The sequence below is a fragment of the Nelumbo nucifera genome, chromosome 8, assembly GCF_055504915.1.
Source record: "Nelumbo nucifera cultivar China Antique chromosome 8, China Antique-T2T, whole genome shotgun sequence".
NCBI lineage: Eukaryota > Viridiplantae > Streptophyta > Magnoliopsida > Proteales > Nelumbonaceae > Nelumbo > Nelumbo nucifera.
In genome coordinates this window covers 17640171-17659790 of record NC_142656.1, presented here as the reverse complement: position 1 = coordinate 17659790, position 19620 = coordinate 17640171, and the positions used below count along the sequence as shown (strand labels likewise).

The 19620-nt window shown below is 35.5% G+C and overlaps 1 protein-coding gene across 5 annotated transcripts; it reads right to left on the bottom strand.

Annotated features, from left to right (window-relative positions):
- Positions 1–1880: 1880 nt before the first annotated feature.
- DBR1 (debranching enzyme 1) lies at positions 1881–18664 on the bottom strand. 5 transcript variants are annotated; one of them, XM_010252023.3, is made up of 12 exons: positions 18376–18663; positions 17322–17579; positions 17022–17138; positions 13031–13191; positions 9983–10104; positions 8700–8893; positions 6741–6923; positions 6540–6658; positions 6295–6434; positions 4647–4761; positions 3764–3871; positions 1881–2232 (listed from the first exon to the last, which is right to left on the bottom strand). In XM_010252023.3, exons 2-11 carry the CDS (start codon positions 17325–17327, stop codon positions 3805–3807), a joined length of 1224 nt encoding a protein of 407 aa, XP_010250325.1. In that variant the 5' UTR covers positions 17328–17579; positions 18376–18663; the 3' UTR covers positions 1881–2232; positions 3764–3804. The 5 variants fall into 5 exon arrangements, with proteins under 5 accessions (XP_010250325.1, XP_010250324.1, XP_010250323.1 ...); XM_010252022.3 differs by lacking the exon at positions 4647–4761 and having other exon boundaries at positions 13031–13188; positions 18376–18664; XM_010252021.3 differs by lacking the exon at positions 4647–4761.
- Between the last annotated feature and the right edge of the window lie 956 nt (positions 18665–19620).

The window sequence follows — 19620 nt, the reverse complement described above, 5'->3', positions numbered from 1 at the left end:
CCCCGGTTATTTGCTTTAAAAATTAAGAAACTTGCCACCCATCCACCATATTTTAGTATGATAATATTTGTAAAATATATAATATACAGTATTTGTATGACCCATATTTGTTTGACTCATGTGAGTAAAATGAATCAAGAATTAAAAAAAAAATTCTATTCCAGTTAGATGATTCTTGTTATTTTAGCTAGTTTTATTTGAAAATAAATGGAGGTATTTTTGGTAAATTAGAGTTTAAGAGAAAATGGCCAAAATGAAAATAAGGAAAGTTTAATTGAACATTTTACTAATTTAATACATTCCGTCATCTGACTAAGGAGTATCTGTCACAAAGTGAAAGTTCAAGGGTTCTTTGTGGCAAATGAAGTTTGGGGGTATTTGTCACTGACCCTATAGTATAAAGCAAGGTTCAAAATTTCGTTACGTATCGGCCAATACATATCGTTCTAACAAGTTTTCGACACGGTACATGGTACCAAATTGAATGTGTCGTATCTATTCATCGTATCGAGGCCGTATTGTGCCCATATCGTTGAGTATTGGTGCATTTTGGCACAGTGTCAAATCTTGTAAAAATTTGCCAAAAACATCTATAAATTTGCAAGATTCAACAAGTTTTTCAAGGTTGTGAAAAAAGGAATGAAACTAAATATGTTTTTTCAAATTTCTTTTACATTTTCAGAAAATGTTATAAAAGATAAAGGGGAAAGAAAGTGGTCCGCTTCGACAAGACTCCCCTTTTAACAACTATTATGCATTTTTTTCTTAATATAAAAGTTTTTTATTAAAGATAGAGAAAAAAAATGAAATCCCCCTTCCTCCTTCCTCCTTCCTCCTTCCTCCTCTTAAGGAAGCTTACGCCTCTTGCATTCTGAACTATGCTTCACGCCTCTAGGTAGTGGAATGCCTCTATGTTTTAAAACATTGATATTAATTTAATTTTTAGAATAAAATATGCAAAATAATTATTTCATCTATTATATCCATAAATCCATTCAATTTTTTGTTACATATTTATTTTTCTTAATTTTAATTTAATTTTTAGAATAAAACATGCAAAATAATTATTTAGCTTTTAGAAAATTAGAATAAAACATGCAAAATAATTACTTGATCTATTATGTCCATAATTAGATAGTATGTTTCTATTCCCAGCTTCCCGTTTATTGATTATAATATGTTTTTCATAAAACCCACTAAAATGTGTTGTTTTTATGCATAAATAGCTCATTTATGTCTTATATTTAGTGATATTGATGTTTATTTATGATTTATTAAAGTATTTATAGCATTTCCATGTGTTTCCATGCGTATCTTATTTTTTCGTCCGTATCCATGCATATCCAAGGCGTATCCCGATACGTCTCTTAAATTTTCCTTTCCAATACGCATAGCGTTTCCAATACTTTAAACCTTGCTATAAAGGGAGTCTTTATCATTTACCCAAAAGAAAAAAACAAAAGGACCATTCAATATTTCTTCCCAAGAATCGCAACAAAGAACCAGGGCTGAAATAACTATTTTCCTTGTGCAACTTGGCATTTTATCCACCCAAGAGAGCCGCAATGACATTCAAATGAAAATTGCATACAAGATATATTCACAGAATCTCAGATATAGATGGCATCCTCAACTTGTTGCCTTTAGTTCAGAATGTAAAATGTTGTGATACGTTCGTTCCAGTGCAATTCAAATTATAACATTTTACCGTATGCATATTTGTGGTCCAATAGGAAAAGGAACCGCATTAACCGTTTTTTTAATAGCAAACGAGGTTCCTATGCAGTGTGCATAGGCCTCAACTTAAATTAAGACTGCCCAGTACAATCAAAATTGATGCTTCCCATGAAATCTATCTAAATACCAAACATCTTCATGTAACCAAGGGTCATGGAGACCTGGAGGTCCTGGATTACTGTTTTAATCTAAAATATACAGTATTTCTATAAAAAAAATACAGGTAATTTTTTTTATAAGTAAATACTGGTAATTCAACTCCTAATATATGATAAAAGCTCTCAATATAATGTGATTTGTTAGGAGTTAACCCTAAACTTGACTAAACTCAGCCATCAAACATATAAAAGAGAATTGCAGTGGCAGTGAGCATTATTGACCATCATTGATCATTCCCAGCATCCACAACACCAACTTCTGCAAGTTCTTCCATTTCATCCACATCCTCGATCTCGGCATCTTCATTTTCATCATTGAGAGCCACTTCATTTGCATCTATAGTAAGTTTAGAAGAGTAAGTAGAAAGGCCATTATAAATCAAGTTAGAGCTAGGGAAGAAGATATTCTATTACAAAGTGCATGTGAACTGAACTGTGAACACAAAACAAGTCAAGACAATCTCTTGATTGTTTTTTACACCGAGTCATTCAATTCCTATAGGCATGATATATCCACTGTCCTAAGTGATCAACTTTTCTACCTTTGGCTTAACATTTTGGTCTCTTATTCTATTTCTAACTGCTATATATGCATCCATAAACCATTGATTCTGAATCTACATATTGGAACTACTGAGGCTATAAACCCAAAACAGAATTTGGAATTCAATGCTCAAAGTGGGTATGCACAGTTCGTGCAACATAATCAAACTCTTTCAGCTTCTTAATTTTTTGAGCTGAGAAGAAAAATGAATGAAACGAATGAAAAGTATTTGTTATCATGTGCTTGGTATTTATTCTTAGAGGAACCTAATGGTGCTAACTCCATTTGGCAATATTTCTACCACTGGTATTTGCTTATTGGCTAGATTATTTTTTCTAAGTTAAGGTGTACTCTTATTATTGTATGTACCTTCTGATACCTGGACATCTCTACACTCTTAATGCACCCATTTCAGATAGTGCTATCAATGGGTTGGTTCTGATCCAGGTCAGGGTTGTGTTATATATTATTCACATTCTTGTCAGTTTTATTGTCTTCTCTGCCTCAAGATTTACTTTGTATCAAAGCCACTATTTGAAGAACTGATCTCAATAAATATTGTGTGATAAAGATTTTTTTTTTGTGAAGTTGCAGTTAGCAATTCGATCTGGTTTTCTTCTGATTTACACATTAGAAACAGAAATTTAGAACAGGGTTCAAAGATGGATTAGTTCCAACAGATTTCAAGTCTGTTTCCAAAAGTTGGATTTTCTGATCTAAATTGATAAAGTTTATTTATAATAAGATATCTATGATTTTTCAGGATTTTTAGTTGAAGTTTGAGGACTGTATGGATCAGTCCAAGAGGTACTCTAATACCATGTTAACCTGAAATTTTGAGATCCATAAGCCAGAAAATTAGTGAAAGAAAAGGAAGAAACAAGATCTAATGCAATTCACTCAGTAGCCTACATCCACAAAAGATTGAGAACACTTACACTATGAGAAAACTTAAGAATAAGCAAGAGTCTCCATTAAGTTACCAACATTACAGTAATACCCTTATGTCCTCCAGAACAAACTAGGTAAAACACACTTGAGTTTAGGTGAGGCACACCCAAGAAAATGAGCCTTGCCTGTGAGGCTAAGCAAAGCTTAAGGCATGCCTTGTAGAACATTAGCCAAGCTTTAGTGTTGCATGATTTTCCTAAATGAATTATGTATCCATGTCAGACACATAAAATAGCTATTAGATATCAGTATTTCCACAAGACCTGAAAAGAGTTCAAGACATTGTATTCTACAACAACCAAGAAAAACATTCTAGAAGAGAACCAAGTAAATTAGCTATGTTGAATACGGGTATAGAAAAATAGAATGGTACCTGCAGATATCAGATGCATTAACACATTTGATTCTGATGTGCTATCGAGAACATATGGGAGTTCCAGAAACTTCAATAAGGATTCTGTTTGGGGGTTGCGCTGATGTCCTGTACAAAATAAATCATGTACACTATCAACATGTGCATGTTATAGAGTTTATTGGTTGACCCATTAAATATGAAAACATTAAGCTAGCATGGCTCTAGTAAAACATGACTAGCTATTAGTTTCTGAAAGTTGTGGAAAAAATAAAGGATGAGCACAAAGAATCAACCATTCTTGTAGTTGATAATGGTTACCTTTGAGAGTAATTTCTGGTAATGAAAATGTAGATATTGTAGGTACATAGTGGTCACTAAGACCATCAGAGTACAGAGGGTGTTGAACCAACACTACGTGGACGCCTGCGATGAATCCATAACCCATCGCACGATCGCGACAAGTTCATTGCAGATCTGCGATTGCGATGAACTCACCCAAGACAAGTTGCGATAAACTTTGGCTAAGCGCGAATCTGCGATAAAGCTAAGACATGCGCAGGTTTGCGATGAACCCCGAACACACCGGAGTTGCGATGAACTCGACACCATTACAAGAACTACGGAATCACAGTAGATCGGGAGTAAATGCTGGCTACACGTGCGTCTTTTAATTACACATGCGGGTACACATGCCAAACGATGACGTCACTCACACCACGTCAGTACAATAGGGTCACGTATAGAGAGAATCCGAAAGGGATAGGATTCTCTAATAATGATCCCTTAATAAGACCTCATTTCCTAACAGGAGAGATCCTCTTTCCTAACAGGAAATAACTCCTTCCCTGATAAAAGGGGGAGAGCAATTCTTTCCCAGGGGGATAACACAATCACAACTCACCTAGGGTTTCTCACATAGGGATTCTCCCTTCTCCTCTCTTCCTCACGTCCTCTCTTTTTCCTGTCGCCATCTCCAGACCTTTGGAGACTGACCAACCTCCGCCTTACCATGGTGCCTACAAATATCATTCAGTTAATTGGAGTATTATAAAGCATTTCCCATACCCAAACTTAATCAGGTAATTGAGAATCATATACCATTCAAGTTCACCAACCAAAGGATGCAAAGTATTTGTTTTCATAATGCAGAAAATATGTTTTGTCCAAGTCCCAAAGGATGAAAATTAATGCTTAGAATTAGGTGTTTGTAAGGGTCTTATAAGAAAAAAAAAAAAAAAAAAGAATCAAGGTTCTTATTTGATATATGGTTTAGAGTAATTTTCCTCTTGTTTCAAATTCTCTTCATAGTTCAATGTAAGCTAATATGTTGATACAATTCATGAAAACTTATACCAACTTTCTATAGTCAAGATCCTATACAGGAATTTTTATTGTTTATCTATTTAGTTTTCTTTGGTAGAGTGGGGAGAAGTCTGCTTATGGCTGGCAATACCTGTTTTGATCAACTAGGACATGACTTGATTATATTGCAATTTATGTAATTTTTGAATATTATTTGATGTTTAAATGAGTTGATAACTGCACATGTGAACCTACATATTAATTAATGAAAACCTCAAAGTTGATATATTGCTAAAGAAATTAGCATTTTTGTGGTGGAGTGGGGATGATTGACTTAAACTTTAAAATTTGTATAGATTTATGCTATGGGGGATCCCCTATGATAGATTACAAAAAAATCCTCATAATCCATAAAATCTATAGCAATAAAGTCAATTATTTCTTCAACAATAGGTCAACTTTGAGGTTCCCATTACATACTCTGTAGGTTCATATGAGCAACTACCAATTCATGAAAATGTCAAATGAAAACATAAAAAATAGCATAAATTACAAAATAATCAATTTCAGTCCTACTTGATCAAAATAGATGTTGACAGCTACAAACGGACATCTCCCACCCCACCACAGAAGACCACAAAAAGTTGGTATATGTTTCCATGAACTACATCAAGCTATTAGCTTACATTGAACTATGAAGAGAACTTGAAACAGTGTCAATTACAAACGATGAATGTTTTTCTTAGAAGATCCATAAGACCCCTACAATGGATATGGCAATAAACAATAACAGAATGGCAAAACAGGACTCATGTATCATATCCCATATAGTAGGGATTAGGCATTGATGATGATGATGATGAGCCATAAGACCCATACAAACACCAAATTCTGTTATAAAATTTCAGTGTTGGTTTAAACCCTTATGAACTTTGGCAATACCTAATTCTACATTGTGACTTTACATCCTTTGGTTGACGCACTTGAATGGCATATACATTCTCAAGTACTAGATTAAGTTTGGGAAATGCTTAAAAAAGAAAAAGAAAGACTCCCAAAGGCAACCACAATCAACTACAAGAATGCCTGGTTCTTCTTATCCCTTTTTTCCATGTAAGGATTTCAGAAACTAATGCCGACCCATGGTTTACCTTTACCAGAGTCATGCTAGACTAATGTTTTCATATTTAACACCTCCTCATGCAATAATAAATAAATAAATAAATAAATAATATCTCAAAGATTACCAGGAATAGAACCATTAGACCCCGGACAAGAGGGATCATAGATTGGAAGTGTCCTTGTAAAATCAAAAGGTTTGGCGCCTCGTGTTTTTATCTTATCTCTGACCCACTGGCGATAATCTTGCAAGTTAACCTGTAGATTCCTTCATTAAAGAAAATAGTTTTTAGGTTCCTAGACCTTTTAACCTGCATAGAAAATTAGGAAAATAAAAAATTCAAAATTCTGTATATCCTAGAGCAAAACACACCCCAAATGCACAAGCCTCCTGGTTAGAGGGAAGATACAATTAAAATTCTTTGTTATTGCCAGCCATTCTTCATCATACTGAATCTCATAAGGCCCAGGCTTTGATTCAATTTCAACAACCTAAAGGTCATGTCAAAGCAACCATAAGGCATTAGCTTCCAGTGATTATCATAAAAGTCCATAGAGGAAATGAGGAGACTACCTGCAAAAATTTGCGTCCAGGAAGGCACTTATCCAGTGCAAGAAATTTTGTAACTGGACCATCCTCCCCATGTTGAACCAAAGCTGCAAATTTGCAGTGGAGATGAGCTGAAAACCAATAAGGTGGTTTCAATTTGTCTAGCAAGTCTGCAGCAGCCTTACTTCCAAGTGTTCTTTCCTCAATCTGAGAGGTAGAGAACAGTATTTTAGTTGTATCAAGGATATGAGAAAAAACAGTAATAAAGAGTATTATCAACATTGATCTGTCTCTAAATTTGAAGCAGTAAAAGTATAAATATCTAAAACGAGATAGTCTATAAACTAGCTACATAGAGAATGCTGCGCATCTCTCCTTGATTCAAATTCATGCTTCAAGGAGACACTAAGAAAATCATTTGCCACCTAAATAACAGGGAAAAATAATTTAAGCTGGATGCATTCCATGTAAATAACAATTATTAACCTTTTCCGAGGATCAATATCAACTTCACTGTTAACTCCAAGACATTTTTATTGGAAACGGTTACTAGTATTTAATAGTTAAAAAGGTGAATACAATATGCCGAACAGAGCATGACAAAAGAGGTGCTGACCCCAACAAAGAAACTGCTCTTACAACACTGCTTAAAATCACTTTGCGAGGTCAATTTGGGATTGGGCTTTCTCCTTATTTGGACGCAGTTGGAATCCCCCATCAGACTTGCTGGGCCTTTTCTCCCCTACCTTTTTCAGGTGGCGGATAAAAAGGGGAAGGATAATGTGGAGAGGACTAAGGGCTGCAGTATGTTGGACATTGTGGGAGGAGAGAAATTCCAGGATATTCTCAGAAACCCAAAGAGGAGCAGCAGATCTGAGGGCTATCATACATATTAGGGTGGTACAGTGGCTGAAATATTTGGAACTATTCACAGATTACACTGTGGATGACATGTTGAGGAAGTAGGGTGAAATTGCAAATTGCACACAGACCAAGTCAGTAATGAAAGTGGTTTGGACTCCCCCACCTAATGGATTCTTGAAATTAAACTTTGATGGATGCAGTAGAGGATCCGGGGCAATCGGGGATTGGAGGTGTTTTTAGGGACGAAAATGGGGTCATCTCTGCCATGTTCTCAAGGCCCAATTGGAGTGGGTGACTCCCTTAGAGCTGAGATCCTTGCAGTTATGGAAGGAGTCCGGAAAGCTAATGAGTTGAACATCAAGAAACTCATAATTGAAGGGGATTCAGAGGTGGTGATAGGATGGCTGACTAAAAGATCAAAATGGTTTATGGAAGTATAACAATGAGAGGAGGAAATTCATGTGGCTGGTGCGGGAGATGGAAGTTAAGACATGTTGGGTTAAAAGATCGGCTAATTCCCTAGCTGACGGTTAAGCTAAACAAGGGGCAGAAAGGGATTTACTGTTTTGGGCTAAGCTGTAACTTTAGTGTATTCTTTTCTCTTTTTCTTCTTTTTCCTTTCTTTTATGAGACTCTCAGTGACTCTTGGAAGATAAGTGTGCTTGTCTTCCTCCTGTAAATTTTCTACTGATGATTTAATGAAAGTGTTATTGATCAAAAAAAAAAAAAAACACTGCTTAAAATAATTGAACTCTAATTATCCTTTGTTTGTCTGAAGTTTCAAACAAAACATTTGCTAAACTTCCAGCCCATCTGAAGCTGGCCTCAATCCGCTTTCATCTTGATTTGCAAGAAGTCTGGTTGGTTTGCTAGGCCAAGACAAATTCACCATGCATCGTTCTTAAACTTATTAGGAAGTGTGAGAACATGTGGTAATGTATAAGAGAAGGTTTGTTGCTTGTACCCCAGTGAAAATAAAGCAAGAGCATATAATTCTTAATCCTCAATTCCCAAGCAATTAAATAGATGAAACATATATACAAATACTATTGGAACTCTACTGAGCACATTTAAGTATGTCACAACCAATTAATGTGATGTTGACATGTATATGGTTACCTCTTTCTCAAAAAAAGGTTTGAATCGAACAAGTTCCTTCCAGTTTCCATAGTCCGTTATACCAACAGGCCAATCATGTGAAAGAAAAATATCAATCGGTTCCTCAACTTGCATGAGCTTGTAGACATCATACTCACGCACATGATATATAGATCGAATATCATTCTCATTATAAGGAGGCCTCTCATAGTGTCCTGCTCATAAAAAACCTAATACAACAATTAAACTACAGATGGATATGCTAGAACCAACTTAATAATTAAATAAAATAATTATTTAATGCTTACAAATGTACAAAGTCACCTCATACAACCTGACAGTTTATTCCTTACAAGCTTTTTCATATAACAAGTGTAAATTAATTTATAATAAAACAGAAAGTATCATAAGCCCAAGCCCAGACATTGATACAATCAGTGTATTAAAAGGACAAGATTCAAGGCAAGGCATCCCCTTCTGAAGCAAGGTGCAAACTTTTAAAAAAAAAATTAAAAATTAAAAATAATATTAATTCAGAAAAAAAATCAAAATTGAATTTTAAAGAAGCTGAACATTTTAAAAAGACTATTGACTCAATTCACGATTACTAAACATAACATAAAAAACATATTCAAAGTGAATGTAGAAATGAATCAAACATAGTGTATAAAAAATTTTTCAAGCATTCAAGAATCAAGCATATGAAACTTTTAATCGGCTTATTTCTCTCCTAATTGCATTATTTCAGGTCGCTAATTTTATTTTACACATCTTTCTTCCTAATTCTATGAGATCAGCCCTCCCCCTTGAATCAAGCCCCTTGAGGCAAACCCAAACAAGTCCATGTGAGGGTCCTAAATTTTTAGCCCATATATAAAGAGACTGGTTTTGCAATTTTAGGATTATGAATCAAATGCTATTTGATGAAAAATTCCTTGTCGGTCTGACAAGAAAACACTAGCAAAAAGGGGGTTCTGTTGGAGTGCCAGCAACCAAACAAGTTAGGGCCCTCTTGCACGGACTCGTTTGAGCTTGCCTCAAGGGGCTTGGTCAGGGATCCAAGGGCTCCCAGCCTCATTGCTTGAAAATGCGCACAACTGAGATGAGGTGCAAGGCTCACCAGATGCATGCATTTTCAAAGGTGCTCCACATAGGCTTAGGCGAAGCACATACCTTGAAATGCACCCTGCCTATGCAACTAAATGCACCTTTTAAATCACTGGATACAACATAAGAGATATAAATGCTTCCAAAAAAGGCTAAAAGGCTAGAAACAACAATAAACCAGTTATATATTAAATTACCTAAATTATAATGGCGTGCATTATAAATTCCAGAGAGACCACCAATACGGATGTTGCCAAATTTGATCACACCAGCGAATCCCAAGAAAAATATGTTAGGTGCTGCCCATCCGCCATAATACCTAGAAAAGCATCCAACAGGTAGAAGAGATGTCATTGAACATTACCAAAAGAAAAACTAACAAAGCCATAATACAACTGTAATTGAAAAAAAAAATAAATTTACAGTTCTGATCATGCTTGCCCATAAGACAGTTCAATGAAGAGATATCAATAACATGGCAGAAATGCAGCATAAAAGGGGTAGAAGCTCAGGAGGGTTTCATCTTACAAAACAAAAAGATAATTCGAAACATGCAAAAGGTACAATAAAATAAATGATAAAGTAAATTAAATAAGGTCCACAATCTTGGAAGAAGGCTTAATCTTATCAAAAGAAAAAGATAATTGCTACTTGCAAAGTATAATGAAAAAAAAAAAAGTTAGATTTCATTCTATGAGAAAAGAAAAAGAAAAAAGGCCTTTCAAGTCAATCAGAATTTTAAAACTTAAATTAAAGAATCAGAGGGCCAGTTGAAGCATTAGAAGCCAATACCTTACATATTTTTATCAATAACAGTAAATTAGTTTATTGAAATATGTATTAGGAAGGTGTACCGTCAAGTGCCAAGCACCCAAGCATCTTAAACTTTTCCGAGGATATCAAGAAGCAGAATTGGCATTTATGAAACATAATAAAAGTTGTTTAGGATAGTGGACAAGCGGGTAATGATAATGTAAAGAAAATCAAAGAAGAGAGCTCCTAACATGGAGGATCAATGGGTTGGGAGTGCTGGGCAATGTTTCTACAAACTGCTTCCATACATTCTTTCAATTCTCTTTGCATTAATAAAATTGGTTTCAGTTACTGATCAAAAACTAATAATAATAGTTGTTTAGGATGGGAGCACAATGTAGAACTGTAGAAATGGTGTAGAGACAATGTCAATCAGGCCTACTTTTAGTGGAACAGAGAAGAAAAAGGATAGGATAGAATGACCTAGGAATCAACACCTATGCTTCTGCAAGAGTTGGCTTGGCACCTAAAGAGTCTATTAGGACTCAGCACCTAATAGCTTGAACAAATCATCCAGGTATCCAAACCAAACAATAAATTTTAAATGTTTCATATAAATGAACAGGATTCAGCACCTAAGGACTATGACTTTCACTTAAGACAAATCCTAGCTGACTTAGGGCTAGGAAGAAGATAAATCCAAAATTTTCTTTAAGGCTATTAACTGAATTGCTGAAATAACTCCTAATCCAATATGACAACAAACTCGTAAGCTAATAGGAAAACCAATCGCTTCTGGCTGCTACAGGCTTCAAACCTTGCAGAACTCATCCAATTATCAGACCATAGGCCAATCCTGTTGAGAAAATTTGCGGCTGCTACAGGCTTCAAACCTTTCAGGTTCGAGAATGAATGGCTTCTGCAACCAAACTTTGTAGAATGGGTAGAAAACAAGTGGAAGGAAGTGCAAGTGGATGGGTCAGCGGATATAAAAGTCTTCAAAAAATTGCAAGTGATCAAGCAAGAACTAATGGAGAAGAAAAAGGAAACATTTGGAGGGGAGGATGACAGGAAAAAAGAAACCTTGGAAAAGCTGGCCAGATTAGAAAGAGTAAGAGAGGAAGGAGATTTTAGGAGAGAGAATCAACACGAGATGGCTGTATTGGAATCTGATCTAGAGAACTTAATGTTGAGGGAGTAAGTTAGGTGGAGACAAAAATCTAGGGCTATTTGGTTCTTTTTTTCATAACACTAGTGCCACAATGAACTGACCTTTTACCCATGGCTATTATCACTACTATGAGTAAATATACAAATTGAAAGAAACTCATGTCTTCTTAGTGTCATACTAACAGATAACAAGGTTTAAAATGTCGATGTTGATGGAAATGTCGCTTACCAAAATATAGGACATATGTCAGAAATGTCAGAAATGTCGAGGGGAAATATTGTAAAAATTAGAGACATTGTGGAAATATGCAATGATCTTTTGTAAAATGATAAAAAGAAGCATTAATGCATATTTCTAGACTACTATCTTATTCCCAACCATTATATAAAGCTAAGAAACTAAGATCAATAACAAATTAGTAAATGACGGTTTACTGATTTATTATGCATTTTGATGTTTTTACAAGGTTATCCAATATTTTATTTTCTTATTTTTAATTTTGATTTATTATAAATTCTAATATATTTATTTCACACTAGTAAATAGAAATACATTTATTCTGATTTTTTAAATATTAAAGTTATAATACATTATGTTTTATTATAAATTTAATAAACTACTCCTTTTTGTAGTATCAAGATTATGATAAATTCTGATTTCTTATAAAACTTAATGAATTTATTATGATTTTTAATACTAAATTTATAATAAATTATGATTTAGTATAAAATTTAATAAATTTATTCTGATTTTTTATATTAAATTTAGAATATGATTTATTACAAAATTTAATAAACATTTTCTGATTTTAATAAATATTTTATTACTTGAAAAATATTTTATGTTTTATATTATAAAGTAATAAATTTATTCTTTTGTTTTTATTTTTTGTTAATTCTTTTTTATAAAAATTTTATTTGAAATATTAAATAGAAATTATTAATGGAATAATTTATATTAATATACTGTATTATATTAATATAATATACTAATATATTATATTTTAATGTACATTAGGCGACATCCCGTCGACATAATAGGAAAAACTTGGTTATTTGGACTGATTTGGTCGACATTTCCGAAATATAGAAATGTCGACCAAAATAATGTAATTTTTATATTACCATCCATTTCCATGTCGATGAGCCTCGACATCGACATATGTCAGGCGACATTAGCGAAATGTCGCGACATTTGAAACCATGACAACTAATAACATAGTCGAAGAAAAGAAAAGGTTATACACATGAAAACAACTGATGTAAGTCTTCAATGTCAAGAAAACATTTCATTTGAGATGAGAAAAAATCAAGTAACTCACAGCTCCCACAGATAATTGGATGCTTCATGATTTCCGCCAATGAATATAGTTGGAAATGGAGCTACTTCTTCTCCTGAGTAGTACTTCCAAAATGAGTTCATGCTCCGATATTTGGCCTTCACATTAAGGCTTTCCAAGTCTGTTTCATTTCTAACAGCCTGCTTAAACACACCAATATAATAACAACCAAAAAAAAACTCAGCAAAATGATTTCCAAAAAAATTTAAGGGTACACTGAACCAGATCTCAAACAGAACCAACTGACAGATCCACTTTACATGCCACTGTCCTAAAACTTTAGGATTTGCTAATAAGGCATTTCTCAGAATTGCATAGAATCCTGTGGCACTTAAGTTCCCATGGTGGTTAAGGCTCCATCTAGAGGAATTATCTTGTGGGGTGTGCCCATAAGTTGCAAAATCCAACAGAAAATCAGAACCATAATATAAGTGACAATGACAATGCATGTACAAAGCAATGTTTTAAAACGTAGAGGCGTGACGTAAGGCATTCAACTACCTAGAGGCATGAGATATAGTTCAGAATGGGAGGAGGAAGAAGAAGAGGAAGGAGGACCTCATATATATATATATATATATATATATATTTTTTTTTTTTTTATGAAAGATTCTTATATTAAGAAGAATGAAGATGCATAACACTAGTTCAAAGGGAGGGTCTTGTTGAATCAGAGACAAGCGAGCAAGCTGGAGTGGAACAAGGAAGAACCAGAACCGACCCAATTATTAATTGGAACAAAATCACAGAATCAGAACTGATATAATCGATTTGGTCAATTCAGTTTGGTCAGGTAGAACCAACCCATTGACAGCCCTAGCAGTACTCATGAAGCTCCCTATTAGTTTCCCTTCTACCACCAACATAAACTCCACACCTTTTGTGTTGCATGTAAAGTCAATGCCTCAAGAGTTTCCAGATGCAAAAGATAAAAGCAATCCTCATCCTTCAACCAAAACTTTTACATATAACAAGCTGGACCACATATTGACTTATATATTTATTCACCCTGCATTACAACTCATCTTCTGATTATTTTCTTTTCTTTTTATTTTTAAAATACTAAAGTGATTTCCATTCATTATCAGAGATGTCAATACCCTGAATTTCTAGGGGATTCTAACCAATTCAAATCAAAACCTTTTTTTTATCAGAAACGATAACTTTCATTAGAGATAAATTAAAACTGAAATGCAGAAGTCAACCCTTATTAGAATAGGTTGATCTAATAAACATCAAACATTACAGCATTGCCCAGTAAAGTCTCTCCCTTACAGTCCCTTGTTTTGCTAGGGCATCAACAAAACCATTTGTTGATCTCCTTACCCACTTGAAACAAACACCCACCTCCCTTGTTATGCTAAGTATTTCCCTTATAAGCTGTCTATACTGCCAAATTCCCAGCTGCCCTGATTGCATCCACCCAATTACCAATTTGGAGTCCCCCTCTATCTCAATCTACTGTAGCCCCAACTGTTTGGCCAATTTTACACCTTGATGTAGTGCCAAGAGTTCCGCTCTTAAGGAATCTCCAACTCCTACTGGACCTGAATACAAAGCCATTATCTTGCCTTCATTATCTCTAAAAACACTTCCTATACCAGATGGGCCCAGATTTCCTATAAAGCTTCCATCAAAGTTCAGTTTTATCCTTTGTTGCGCCGGTGGGGACCAAACTTCCTGTATCATAGCTTTGGAAGTAGTAGTAGTTGCCACAATACCCCAACTTCTATAAATGTCTTCAGCTGAGAAATCCTTAAAAAGATCACAGGATTTCAACCAATGCATAACCTTAGTAGTTACTCCTTCCACAACCTCTTCATTGGATCTACAACTACCTTTGAAGGATCCTATTGTTTCTTTCCTCCCACACTGACCACAATACAACAGCTCTAGTGGCTCTCCACATAATCCTTCCACGAACCTTTGGTTGCCTTGCCTGCAAAAAGCTGGATCAAAGAGGTTCACCACACTTGGGGGGGAGTCCATCTGCAGCCAAAGAGAGGAGAGAACCAAGACCAAATAAAGAACACAAAGGGACATGAGATTAGTAAGTGCGAAATTGTCTCACCAGAACCCAAGCAGAGACTACAAACATGGGGGGAGAGGCACATATTTGGCCTCTTTTTCTGCAATAAATCCAAGGTATTGATTTTCTGGAGTGAAACTTCCCAGCAAAAGGCCTAAATCTTTGGGGGTACAGAGCTAACCCGCACCTCCTTTAAAGGAAAGTTCCCTGCAAGGTTAGAGGTCTGAATCAAAATGTTGTAGAAAGAAGAGCAATTGAAAAAACCAAATGGGGAAGGTTTCCAAATTCTACTATCCCAATAAGGCTGATCAAGAAAGACTTCCCCTAACTGAGTGATCAAATCATCAACCATTACCATCCCCATTTCAGAATCCCTTAGACCTCCTCTCAAGCCCAAATCCCAGGAGTTATCAACAAACACTGAAGAGATCACTTTTCTTTTGTTTTCAGACAAAGAGTAAACACAAGGAAATCTATCTCTAAGGGAGTTTTCACCAACCCAAACATCTTCCCAAAACAAGACTTTATTTTCAACGGAGATATCATATTTGAAATAAGGGAGCATAAGAGGCAAAATACCTTGAATAGTTTTCCAAGGAGAACACCGAGAAGCCCCAGGGTCGAGTCCTGCATCCCAACCGTTATTTGCCAATCCATGAATACTAACAAGCACTCTAGACCAAAGTCTACCATGTTCCATTGGTAGTCTCCAAATCCATTTCCCCAGCAGAGTCGTGTTTCTTAATCTTACATTTCCTAACCCAAGGCCTCCATCATCCCTACTCCTAGAAAGCACCTCCCACTTCACTAAGTGGTCCTTCTTAGTGTCCCCTGGTTCCCACAAGAAATCCCTCATTATCTTCTCTAATTGGTTTGCTACTTTCACTAGTACTCTAATGGTAGACAGGAAATAAACTAGCAGGTTGGCCAAGGTTGACTTGATTAAGGTTATCTTACCCCCTAAAGAGATGCAATTCCTTTTCCAATTTGCTAATCTCTTGGAAAATCTTTCAATCACAGGGTATCAAAAACTCTCAACCATTGGGTTCCCTCCCAGTGGGAGCCCCAAATATTGTAAAGGCCAATCCCCCACTTCGCACCCCAAAATCCTAGTTAGGGAATCCACCTCCTCTCCCCCTAAATTGAGCCCTGCCACACAACTTTTTCCCCAGTTCACTTTAAGATTGGACTTCCTTTCAAATTGAAGCACTAGTCTCTTTAAGTTCTGTAATTCCCCTTCCCATCACAAAACAAGATGATGTCATCTGCAAATTGTAAGTGTGTGACCACCACCTCCTCCCTACCAATCCTCCAACCTCTTATCAAATTGTTAGCATCAACCCTCAAAATCATGGCACTCAGAACATCAGCTACTAAGGTAAAGAGGAATGGGGACAATGGATCCCCTTGCCTAATACCCCTTTTGGAAGGAAAGAAACCCCTAGCTACACCATTCACCAGTATTGAGAAATGACATGAAGAAATGCATCTCTTTACCCATCTGCACCATCTCTCCCCAAACCCTCTACGCTTGAGAACCTTTAGTAAAAAATCCCAGTCCACCATGTCATATGCCTTTTCAAGATCCAATTTGCAAACCAGCCCCTGTTCCTTTCTCCTCCTCTTCACCTCAACAATCTTATGATAGATAACAATAAAAGGCCATTACCCAATGTTGTTCCTAGCTATCTAGGTTTTTATGATAGACAAGACAAATGCCCCAGAGTACTCTCCATTAGAAATTAAACCAAAATTTAGTTCTAACTTCATTAAGATAAATCAAATTCTGAAAACTAACTTGCAATAAACTTAATAAGATCACTTACCTTCCTACATAATCATTAAAAACATGTATGTAGTACAAATAATTAAATTGTAATTTCTAATGACAAAATCAACAACACCAAATATGAATTATATATTTACAGGATATAAGTAATCAACCTGAAAGTCACCACAGCAGATGAGAAGATCAATCTTTGTATTCTCCACTTTCTCCAAATGCAGCAGAGTTGAGTATACATTGTCAAGATCTCCATGCATACATCCTTCGACTGCAATCTTCACAGGACAAGAGTAAAATAAATGAGCATAAATAAAAAGAAAAACAACCAGAAACAATTCAGACTGATAATACAGATTTGGCAGAGTTAATACTTTTCAATCTACAATTGAAGTTTGGTAAAAAAAGGAAAACTAGTAAATGAATGATAGGGAGTGAAGACACAAGTTTTGGCAGCATACTTTCATATTGATGAAGCAGGGTAGTCAACCTTGAGAAACGTTAATGAAGTCTGAGATGCAAGAAAGGTGACTGAGAATCATTCCTTCTAAACCCTAGCATATGAGTGCCAAAACCAACCACTAAAGGGTTGCACTTGAAAGGAAAATATTCATAGTTCCACCAACTTCAGGCTCTTCTCCCTCTTTGGCTTCAGGTTTTTGTCCAATAGGGGCATGTTTCACTTAACTACCTAAACTTGATGTTGTGCCAGATTTCACCTGAATTATCACAAGTTAAGCAAATAAATACCTCCTTTAGCATTCCGTCAGGAAAATGGATGGAAAATACCCCTGTGCACGTCACAGGATAAATAAAATGCAGTAGCATGTTCAAAATCTTATAAGCAACTAACTCCTGAAACCTATCAAATTAACAAGAACATTCATTGCTTCAAGAATTAACTGTGTACAAATTGAATTATGTAAGAAAAATACCAATGCATCCCAACGATAAAGATATCAACATCAAGTGCGATGGAAAATTGAATGAATTATTAATCCTATACCTAACATCTGTTATTGATTCTTCCCAAAAAGAATTAAAAAAAATCAGAGACAAAATATTAGTCATTTTTTAGGCCAAATTACGAGTCACTTATGAACAAGAAAGAAAATGTAATCCGCTAAGATGATTACAAAAATTCAAATTAGCCCCGCTTCAAAATTCCTGCAATCCCTTCCTAGCCTCGAGAGCTGCAGGGAAGATAGTATTCCCTATATTGGAAGCTTTAAACACTGTATCTGGGTATTTATAAAACGGTCAATATGAGTTGTAGATATCTAGAGGGCCTCAGGGCTGTCGAACAGAGATGGTAAGTCGTCATTCACAGTTTTCTCAAAGTATTTGCGCATTCATCTGTATTCATGCTCCAACAAACAGATGGGAGAAACTAAAGAACGAAGAACTGATCAAATATTGAGCTACAGCTACCTGAACCAAGACAGGCTTATTAAAGATTTATTAACTCTCTTGATATTAGTAATCAATGGATGCTTTGAGGTAAAAAGGTCACACCTTCTCATAAATGGCTTCTTGAACAACTGTTGATGAAGCCAGTTGCTTATCTCGTTTTGCGCAGCGTCTGAGGGAGCGAAAGAGGAAAACAGAGATGATGGCCGTGAGAGAAATACTGACTTGGCGGGGAAAAAGGTCGTCAGTGGTGGAGAAGATAGAGTTGCAGCTGCAAGCGCTACTCTCCGCCACTAGAACAGTTGAACCTTCTCTTCTCTGCAAATGGCGGAGATGGAGGGGGAGAGAGTCGGAGAGCAGACGGTGTTCTGTTCGAATCCTAACCCAACCAAATGGGTTTCTTCTTAGTTACTTGACCCATATTCGAAATTTCGAAACCTGATCATTGGTTCGATTTCGATGGGTCACAGGTGGATGGGTTGGGTCAAAAATTATCCTAGATTTTTCAAGATACTTTTTTTTTTACGAAAAAGCATGGACAGGTTCAATGGAGATTTATGAATTTCATTGCAGAAGTATAGACATTCAAAATGTCAAAAACCTCATTTTATACACCAATATCTGCCCCTGAATTAATATCAATTCCAAGCTGGCACCCACTCTAACTGTTCTTTGGGCTTAAAAATTCTGACCCTGGGCTGAACCATCATTCTCCCTTTTTTTACACAATTTTTCAAGGTACTTGCCCCATTCACTGCAATGAGGCAAGTATATTTTTGTTTTAAAATTGGATTTTGGGATAGGGGCAAGTTTTGGAATTTCCTAACATGTTGAGAATATGATAGGGTATGTGTTTTACATATTTCAATAAAGTAATTAAAATTTTTAATGTTTTGTTTATATTCTTTTATTTATTAATTACTTATATATAATAAGAAATAATCAAAAAATTAGATGTCAGTTCTAAACCCACCTCACCCTCTAGACGAAAAAAGTAGAGGTGGGGAGGATTTTGCATTTTCATGTATAAAGAGAGTTTAGATTTTAAAAATTCAACTTATTATTATATTTGTGGGAGGGTCTAAAATTTATAAAACCCTCCCCAATGCTGCCTCTATCCCTACTGCCAATAATCTTCTTCGGTAGGTGGAAGCTTTAAAGGGTCATAATTGAATCCCCCATACATATAAGAAATGCGTTTTTAGTAATTTTATGTGAAGTGTAAACTCATGGTTCAAACTTCAAACTATCAATACACTTCTATTGAAAATTTAGGATCAAGTGCTTTTAACTATCGATCCTCAGATTATTTTAATTAGTCAATGCTTATTACCACCATTATTATTATAA